This window comes from Aphis gossypii, chromosome 2 (genome assembly GCF_020184175.1).
Source record: "Aphis gossypii isolate Hap1 chromosome 2, ASM2018417v2, whole genome shotgun sequence".
Lineage (NCBI taxonomy): Eukaryota > Metazoa > Arthropoda > Insecta > Hemiptera > Aphididae > Aphis > Aphis gossypii.
The window spans coordinates 81487260-81497934 of record NC_065531.1 but is presented as its reverse complement, the minus strand read 5'-3'; the positions used below and the strand labels follow the sequence as shown (position 1 = coordinate 81497934).

The 10675-nt window shown below is 28.9% G+C and overlaps 1 protein-coding gene across 2 annotated transcripts; it reads left to right on the top strand.

Annotated features, from left to right (window-relative positions):
- Nucleotides 1-7463, top strand: LOC114127771 (uncharacterized). 2 transcript variants are annotated; one of them, XM_050200337.1, is made up of 5 exons: nucleotides 2-204; nucleotides 931-1020; nucleotides 1086-1175; nucleotides 1241-3671; nucleotides 3744-7463. In XM_050200337.1, exons 1-4 carry the CDS (start codon nucleotides 136-138, stop codon nucleotides 2399-2401), a joined length of 1410 nt encoding a protein of 469 aa, XP_050056294.1. In that variant the 5' UTR covers nucleotides 2-135; the 3' UTR covers nucleotides 2402-3671; nucleotides 3744-7463. The 2 variants fall into 2 exon arrangements, with proteins under 2 accessions (XP_050056295.1, XP_050056294.1); XM_050200338.1 differs by lacking the exon at nucleotides 1086-1175 and having other exon boundaries at nucleotides 1-204.
- The last annotated feature ends 3212 nt before the right edge of the window (nucleotides 7464-10675 follow it).

The following is a 10675-nucleotide window of genomic DNA, read 5'->3' as shown; positions in this document are numbered from 1 at the left end:
AATGATTGTAGAATTGTTTATATCACGTTTACTCTAGGTTTTTATAACAATCTTATCTTATAATTAAATACAATACACTTAAATTATTTTCATAAAATTTTTAATCCAAAATATACATCGGCCCAGAGTTATAATATGACAACCGGCCCACCGGGAACTTTCCCGGTATCCCGGTGGGCCAATCCGCCGCTGAGTCTACAGCTAGTGAGTAACAAAAAGGAATAAGATGCAAGATAAATAACATATTATTGTAGGTATCAAAAATATTGAAAGTTTTACTAGGTATCACTTTAAGTTTATGTGTAACCTAGGTGGTATACTGATTACTGGTATGTAAAAATGTATTAACTATTAAATAACTTATTTTTAATCGAGTTAAGTTTATACTTTTTTTCCATATTACCTAACTAAACTTTTAGATTTATTTATTTATTAGTGTACCTATTGTTTATTTACTATTAAATTATATCTAGCTTAACATTCTTAATGTTGATTTAACTTAACAAACAATTTAAGTTAATTTGTTTCATTCTACCTTTGCATTTATTTACTTATTACCTATATAATTTTTTTTTCCTAGTGTAGACCCAAATATCATAATAATAGTTAACAATTATTTTTATAAAACTCATATAAATATATATATAAATTGGTAGACGGTAATTATTATAGAGTTCAGTTATATTATAATAGGTGTATAATTTATTGCACATTAATAATACATTAATGTATAAAATATAAATTATTATAATTATAAAAAATTAAAATTAATGTAAACAAATGAACTGTTAAATATATAATATAAAAAACTTATAAATCTAGCAAAAAATACTGTTTAAAAATATCAAATTGTATTAATCAATAACCGTCAATAACTTAAAAAATAATAATTGTTATTATTAGCCAAAAATGATATGGTATTTTATTCAGGAGACTTGTGATAATGATATTATACATGAAAGCAGTTCAATTATTAATCCAACTGACCAAATAGTTGGTGGTCAGCATTTTAATACTACGGTAAATCATAAAACATTATAAATATACTGTTTTTAATATTAATAGTCTTATGGTATTTTATTCAGGAGACTTGTGATAATGATACTATACATGAAAGCAGTTCAATTATTAATCCAACTGACCAAATAGTTGGTGGTCAGCATTTTAATACTACGGTAAATCATAAAACATTATAAATATACTGATTTTAATATTAATAGTCTTATGGTATTTTATTCAGGAGACTTGTGATAATGATACTATACATGAAAGCAGTTCAATTATTAATTCAAATTCAACAGACCAAATAGTTGGTTGTCAACATATTCCAAGTGCTGAGGAATCAGAAACTCGTGGTATATTTGATTCACTGGAAAATGATCCAGCTAATTATATAAAAATTCAGAAATGGACACCGGAGTTAAAAAATTTGATTTTAATGCGTGGTGCTTATCAACCAAATGAAAATGACTTACCTAATGGTGAATACCCTAAAGATTCTAACAATAAACGAAGTTTTCATTCATCGTGGTATTTTAGAAAATTATTAGATATGACATACATTAAGCGGGACTGGCTCACCTATTCACTAAAATTGAACAAAGTGTTCTGTCTTTATTGTATCTTATATGGAAATAGTGAAAACAGTTCTTGGACAACATATGGTTATAGTTATTGGAAAAATGGATTAATGGCAATAGTGAAACATGAAACTTCATCAGCACACGTAATGTCTTCTTTAAAAATTAAACTTAAAGAAAGTTGCTTACCTCTTGTACCATCGATCATTGAAGAAAGAAATCGTCAAGTTGCATTCAATCGAGAAGTAGTCAAACAATTAATTGAAATAACTATATTCTTAGCAAGACATAATCTTTCATTTCGTGGCCACCATGAGAGCTGGGAAAGTGATATAAAAGGCAATTTTAAAGACATAGTCATCTTGTTGGCTCATCATTCACCAGTGTTATCAGTGCATATTAATCAATTGAAGTCTAAAGGAAGAAAAGAAAGTTCTTTTATAACATGGGATAGACAAAACTTATTGATTGAATCTATTGCCGAGTATATTTTAAGTGTAATAAAAACACAAATAATGTCTGCTCAGTATTTTAGTATTTGTATAGATTCAACTTTCGATGTATCCCATAAAGAACAGCTATCTTTTATTGTGCGATACTTATTTCATGATAAAATTCATGAAAGACTAATAGCATTGACTGAATCTCCTTGTACTACTGGCGAAGCACTTTTTGATCAATTTAAATTAGTAATGGAAAAATCTAATTTAGATTGGAAAAATAAACTTGTTGGACAATCATACGATGGGGCAGCAAATATGAGAGGTTCGTATAGTGGGCTACAATCTCGAATCATTGATATAAATCCAAAGGCTTTATAGTTTATATGTATGGTGCTATGCTCATCGACTCAATTTAGTAGTGTTAGCAGCAGTAGGTTCTTGCAAAGAAGCAGCTAATTTATTTGGAAATTTAGAGAAGTTATACAATTTCATTAGTTGTAGCAAAATAAGATCTGATTTATACAGAAAAAAACAACAAGAAATATATCCTAAAAACCAAATTCGATCTATTTAAAGAGTTGGAACTACGAGATGGATGTCCACATCTTTTGCTTTACATACAGTACTAGAAACATTGGAATCCATTTTAGATTTATTTAGTGAAATTAAAACACATGACGGAGTATCCGATTTCAAAACCAGTAGTGAGTGTAATGGATTACTCAATTACTTTCAATCCTCTGAGTTTATATTAACTGCGTTTATTTTCATACGTATTTTTGATATCATTGAACATTTGAGCAAAATATTTCAATCTCGAGATTTAGATGTGTTAACAGCAGTCAATTTGTTGAATAAGGCAGAATCAAAATTATCTTTACTTCGTTCAGATGAAGAGTTTGCTGTTATTTTTGGTAATGCAAAGAGTTATTCTGAGGAGCACTTTGGGGATTTCATATTATGTAAGACGCAATCTAACAGACATCGTAAAAGGAAAGTTCCACGCCGGTCTGGTGAATTAGCTGAAGATGAGCCCATTGATAATGTTGAACAGTATTTTAAAATATCTGTATTTTTTAAAACTATAGACATTATCCTTCAACAAATTCATGACAAGTTTACTGCAAAAACCATATCTGTTATGAAAGACATAGGTCTTTTGTCTTTAAGAAGAATGAGAGAGATAACCAAAGTTCCTAAAGATGCTTTCAAAAAAATTTGTGAAATCTATGAATTAAACCAGGAAAGTGTGAAAAATGAATACATACTGTTTAAAAATATACTTAAAGATTTAGATGTACATTTATTAACAGAATTGCCCAAAAAGTTACACGATGATTCTGATTCTAAAGATGATTCTGACGATGATGCAGATGAAATTCAAGAGAAAGGTGATTTTAAAAATTTGGGAAGTTTAATACAAATATTTAAAATTATAAAAGCAGCTAATTTAAAACCAGAATTTGAAAATTTGTTTGAAATAATAAAATTAAGTTTAACATTACCTACTTCAAGTTGTACTGTTGAAAGATCTTTTTCAAAATTAAAGATAATTAAATCACGTCTAAGATCTACAATGCAGCAGAACAGACTAGAGAATCTAATGGTGATTTCATGTGAACATGACATAGACATTGATGTTTCCAAGGTAATATATTTTGAAGAATATATTTAATATATTAACATTTAAAACCTAATAATATTTTATATCTCTTTATAGATCATTGATATATTTGCCACAAAAACTACAATATTAAGAAAATTATTATTATCATAAGTTTTCAACATAAACCAAAAAATGTTAAAAGTATGGTTGGAATATGTAAATGGATTAATTATAATATTAACTACAATATTATATATATATTTTTAAATTACTCTATAGTTTTCAGCAGCATTATTATGTAACAATAACTACTTATTAAATATTTAAAACTAGAAATTATGTAATAAAATAACTTAAGTTTTTAAGGACCGCAGTTTCCCTGTTTCTCCTTAAAAAATATATTAATTTAAAAAACTAGACTTTATATAGGTTATATTATATTTATAAATATTAAATACATTTATAAGTTTTACAAAGACAATACCTTTGACCTGCCGTGTATATAACATGTTATAGTAGTATAATAGAATTATACTGAAGAGTTCAGCACAAAGGTATCGATATCTTAGTACAAAAAATCATTTGAGGCCGAACACGTAAATTGTGGCCGTTGAATTTTGATTTCGCCTAACCATTATTTTCAAAGTTCGGCGCCACTGGTGATGATTAATAACCCCCTTCAGGTGCCGCAAAAGGGTTGAATATTGATAAATATGGTAGTTTTAGGGTTTTTAAATGCTAAAATTATTATCTAAACTCATTTTTTTAAAATAATTTCATGAAGTAATTTAAAGAGACTACTCCGAAATGGTCCCACGCTAAAACGGCACAACGCCAAAATGGCCACGCCGAAATGTCCGGATCCGAAAATATTTACAGTAATTGAATAAGTATTTATATAAAGTTATTTAAAAACTAAAAATATTAGAAGAAATAGATTATAATAATAAAATATATAATTTTATTCCTAGTAATTTTTTAAAAAGAGCAGAGGTTTATATATTGAACTATAACATACTTAATATCATACTGCATATTTTAATTAAAAAAAATAATAAAATAAAAAAGACTTAATGTGCAATTGTATTCAAAGACTTAAATAATTTATAAATGTAGTGGATTACTGATTTAAATATTTTGAAAAATAAATTTACAATACAACATTGAAAAATACCTATTTGTTTTAAGGTTCTTCTTGGAGAAATTAATATTTTTATAATATTTTTATTCATTAAAAATTATAAGAAAACATTTTTTATGTTTTATTATAGGCAACTGCATTTTACATAGGTACATAATATATGTATTGTACATAATACTGTGGCGGCCCACAAATACATTTTTTTTATATCATTAACTGCGGTAACACCTCAGCCACCGTCAGCTGTGCACCCCTACTCCCTTTTTGGGGTCGTTATAAATACAGTCGATTACGGCACCGAGGTGTTATCATTTTTTCTTATCAGTGTTATCACATAATCTTATAGTATCACCCATATTAAATATTATAATATTATTATATTATATTCAATTATAATTTGGTAATTAACTCAATAAAGTATAATAATAATTATTAATTAATAAGTAATCGACTGTATTTATAACGACCCTACTTTTTGTATAACTATCGCAGGCGCCGATCGTTGCCTGCCTCCATGGATTTTCCTCCATCCATCTTTTCGCTCACTTTTTCTTACGAACGTCTTACTATTCGCATACTCATTTTTATATTTTTCTGCCGTCTATTATTTTTCCATTTATTTATTTTTATTTTTGTAATAAAACTATGATAAACACATTTCTTTAATCTAACTTGTGTTGTGTCATTAATATTTTGCAATATTGGTATTAATAAACGTCTCGTAACCAAATTGGTGACCTCTCATATTTTGTTAGACCTTCCACGTCTGTTCAACTATTTTTACCGCCAGTCGTTGTGCAAGATTGGGGAGACGTTTGATCGCTCGGCACCACCAACGCGAGTACCGATAATACGAACGCGAGTGCGAATAGGAACGTCGCGAGTGTGAACTCGAACATCGCGGGTATGAATTAAAACGTCGGTGATTTTCTTTGACCTCTCGCGCCTACCAACTCATCGACAATAATGCCGTTAGACATAAATGCATTCACATCCGTACGACTATCCGAATCTTAGCGTCATTCGCCACAGCAGTGGCTTACACACGCGGAAGCAATTTTCCACAACAAACGCGTTAGGTCCGATCTGTCACGCGTGAATCATGTTCTCGCCGCGCTTGACGAAGACGGCATTCACACTTTTGGAGACTTACTAGGTTCTAACATTCAATATTCCGCCGTCAAAAGCCGGCTAGTTACCGCGTACGACGTTCCACAAGCCACTAGGTTTCGTTCGATCGTTCAACACGGAAAAGCATGGGTGACCGACGTCCTTCTCAGATGTTGCGTGACATGCGTAGCGCGTTACCGAGCGGAATCGGCTATACATAGGTATTATATTATATTATACATATGTGCACTTATAGCGTTTTGATAAACGATTAGAAAATGACTAAATAGATTGATAGAATAAATTATTCAACATAACTTTACAATAAAATAAAGATGTTTAATGTAAATGAACGTTTTAATAATAATCTACCGTAGTGTTATCTAATAAAATATCATATCAAGCTGAAATAAAAAAAATAATAGTTGCATTATGTGAATGAAACTATTAGCCACTCGTGTTATTCAAGGAATCAATAAATATTTATAATTAAACAATTTGTTTTATATTAATCATTGATCATTGTATTAATATATTATTAACAATTTATTATATCGACATATACCTAACTTGTGTTCATAAAACGATCGCACTACTATTAAATATACGATGTCTAAAAATCATTCATTTAAAATGTTGCTTAAAGGTTGTGATGAAACAGAATCGACTAAACAGTTCTCAATCAAGACAATCTAACGCCGTCACAGGATAAAGATCGCTCGTTATCAATTGCATATTATATTAAAAACAGAAGTGGATGTATTCCTAATGCACTAGACGTTGACTATCTTATGAATGAAACAAAATCAAATAAAGCAATTACTAACATTTGTTGATGGCCATTGCAAAGACCAGTAGCACCGGAAACTGAAAACGTTTGAATTCGAAAGGCATATGTTGGAATCATTGGGATGTGTGGTAACATTAAATCTTCGCCTTTAAACTTTCCGTTTGAAATTGTAGCTTCAATAATGTTGTTCATCAACTTTTTCACTGAAAGCCTGGTACCGTTGAAGAAACTTAGTGGATTGATATTCCGTAAGAGAATGATGGGCACATAAATTTTCAATGTTAGAACGCGCGGTGGCAAATCAAGTGAATTCAGTTGGATATTTCAATAATTATTGATAACTTCGTCTTGATTCATTACGTTATCATTTGCTACTTGATTTTATGTTCTGTTTTCTAACAGTCTCAATGCTTGTTGTAATTCATTTATTTTTATTGTGTTGATTTTGTTTTTATAATCGATGTTCCCTCCTTTGCCGATTCCATATTTGATCTTGTTACTAAATGATATAAGATACATTATATCACATGATTATTTGTTTTATTTTACTAAATTAATTATCTTTAAGTTATTTTTTCATATAAATGATAAATTTAATGAAGTTACTTGGACGGCATGTTTTTCTTTTTTCTTTCTTCTAATAAATCGTAAATATCATTTTGGTATACTTACCCAGCTAAATCCACTAGATTAAATTTAATTTCTGGACCTTCTTGTTCTATTTTAAATTTAATTGTACATATACAATGGGACCGACTTGATTTGATATTGGATGATGTACATGCGATTTTTTTTTTTCGTTCCCCATCTTTAATAATCTCAGTGCATGCTGTAGTTCAGTTATTTTGATCGTATTAATTTTATTCTTGTAATCAATATTGCCTGCTTTACCAATTCCATATTTGATCTTGTTACTAAATGATTATAAAATACATTATATCACATGGTTATTTGTTTTATTTTACTAAATTAATTATCTTTAAGTTTTTTTTTCATATAAATGATAAATTTAATAAAGTTAAAACTAAGTAAATTATAAATAAAAATTATATAAAAACAATCATATTATATTATTGTGAATTAAATTTTAGCGTAAAAAAATGAAATAAAATGTATGTATAAGTAGAAATATAAAAAAATCATACATTGGGTAATTTTTTTGTGCATAATTATTTCACATAATTTAAATATAAAAATAAAATATTATATAAACTTATTGATATCTATAAGTGTCGTGATTATTTTTAGATGACTGGTATTTTAAATCGAGCATGTCTTTAATATTATAACATAATTTTCTATATTTATTGTTGTTACTAATTATTTATATTATTTTATTTATTATTTATATTTTTATGTATATTGTATATTTAAAGTTTAAAATTACTATAAAATTATTTTCAATGATTTTTACAAAAATATAAAAAATGTATTTCCATATAAAGTGTTTTATTTACATAGGTATTTAAATGCAAAATTAGAATCTGTAAATAAAATATTTATCTATTTATTATATATAATATATTTATAAAGTTTATTAAGTATGGATGATTTATTATTTATGAATATTCTTCCTTCATAAGTGTGGAACTCTTTAAAATCAACAAAAATAAACATATACAATATTCAACTTTCAGTTAAAGATGAGGTATTATTTTATAAAAAAATAAAAATAAAAACTGAACTTAATATTTATTCTGTAATCGCCTTTCTTTGGCGTATTGAATAAAAAAAAAGCTAACAAACAGGTTATTCAGAAGTTTTTAAAAATTCGTTTAAAAACATAATGGTAAGTACTATTATTATATATGTATTCAATTGATGATATTAACCATAAAATATGAAATAAAGTATCAATAAACAAATACATAACAAATTATATGATATTATTGTATTACCTCTGCATTCTTTACTTTGATATTTTATACTATATTTCTAAATTTATAATTCCGTCTTTTTCCCAAAGCATTTATAATTGATCTACCTAGCTTGTTAAAAATGTTGTGTTACTCCAATGCATTATACTATCAATAACGTCTCGACTTTTCTTTGATAAGAATGTTAAAGATTACTATAGTTATTGCAATTAATACTAACATTGTAGATACACAATTTTTTTTCGCTGACCCCGTGCACTTCGTTGCCTGATAAAAATGCCAATTCTATAATATGATTTGAACTTTGATTAATTTATTATTTAATATTCGGTTTAACGGTGTTCAAAACTTAGAATTTTCATTGACCATTTTTAATCTAAAAAAACTTGTGCATGCACCACTTTAAAATACTTTCTTATTGCACACTAAATTTGTGGTACGAATGTGCCGTATAAATTGCAAGCCTCGATTTATCATTGCTCAGGCTCTACGTTTATCAGTCAGTGAGTTTGACGAGTACCTGGTAGGTGCCGAGTTAGTGATGAGCTGGTGTTGATACCACAACACACAGAAAAGGAAATAAAATGAAAACAAGCGTTTGGTGTAGATAGGGTTGTGATTTTTATTTTAAACAATTGACAATTGTGAGTTTTGGGAAAAAAAAAACGAAATCGTGAGAGCGACTACATTACGCGTATCCGCCGATCACAAGACTCTGTCCAGTCCCGGTTCGCGGTATCGGCTGGTCGACTGTTCCAGACGAGATCGTTGAGCGTAGGAGTCGCCTGTCGTCTCGTTTTAGTGCGGTTTCCGCGTAAAGGCCGCTTGAATTCAAATGTTTATACTCAGGACCACGTCAAGTTAGTCAGGTTATATTATAGCCATTAAAGCTTAGCGTTGTTCGTTACGATTATGCGAGCAGTATTTTATTATCTGGTAGGCTATCTACCTGTGGACAGTGTGGTGCATAGCGGATCCCGAGAGATGTGTACGTAAGTTTATGATTTCTAACCCTTTAGTTTCAAAGTTATATCAATTTTTTTTTTTACTGCGGTGGATAAGATACAATAATGTGCCATCTCGTGCTTTTTATATAGTTGATATAACAATCCGACTTATTTTATTTTTTCGTATGTAACAATACGGCAAACTTTATACTTCTCATAATTATTTAAATAATTAACTTTTTGAACCCTTATCATTTGATGGCTCATCTACATACCGAATACTTGTGTTAGAAAAATAAATCATGAAAATCGGTGCAGTAGAACTTCAGATATAAGTGTCATAAGAAATCGCCTCACGTTTTAATAATATATATAAAGATAAAGATAAAGATAGGTACATGGTTCAAAAAAATGTATCATCATAATATTAAGGGAAATTATTTAAATTAAGTGTACATCACATACTTCTATTCATATACTTATACATAATATTATTATTTATTTTTATGTTGTATTTCAGTTTTGTCAGATAATTTGTATTGACAACAATACTAAATAAATAATAACTGTCGGTCATATCAGTCATAAATCTAAAATCATAATACATTTTACAGGTGTAGTATAATAAAATTAAAACCACAAGTTCTAACTCGGCTGTCGGTACTGTAGTAACCCGTTGCTCTCACCGCTGGGTTGGTACACGCTTCTTTTACGACGAGTGCACGTTCGCTGCTACTTGAAGTGGAAGAGGTTGAAAAGATGTATATAATAAGTATTAAGACTTTTTTGATTTATAAACGTTAAGTTACAACTGTTCATTGAACTGTATCAAATTAATTAATATATTTATTATAACTAGAAGTTTTTCGACTGAATAGTATTCTACCGGAGAGTAAGTGTTGTGAGAACGTCTCCCTAGAGGCTTCGGGTAAACATGGGTGAGACGTTGTGTGTAAGACTTATAAGACTTCTCTGACTTCTCTGATCAGAGCTTGTGAATGGCTCCTATTTATATGGAGACATTGCCCTGATTAGGAGAGGAAGTATAAAAAAAAGGTTATACAAAAATACTGCTACAATAATTTAATCAGTGGCCTGTTTCTGGTGACGGGATGTTGTTTTGACCTTTTGCCCTATACGTTTCCCGTACCTACGTCAGCTTACTACAACTACAGTACCTT

What these genes read in the sequence shown, in the direction of transcription:
- LOC114127771 (XM_050200337.1), top strand. Translation starts at nt 136, where the DNA reads ATGACAACCGGCCCACCGGGAACTTTCCCGGTATCCCGGTGGGCCAAT. An exon ending in CGCCGCTGAGTCTACAGCTA is followed by an intron (nt 205 to 930) that starts GTGAGTAACAAA and finishes TATTTTATTCAG; the next exon opens with GAGACTTGTGATAATGATAT. An exon ending in GTCAGCATTTTAATACTACG is followed by an intron (nt 1,021 to 1,085) that starts GTAAATCATAAA and finishes TATTTTATTCAG; the next exon opens with GAGACTTGTGATAATGATAC.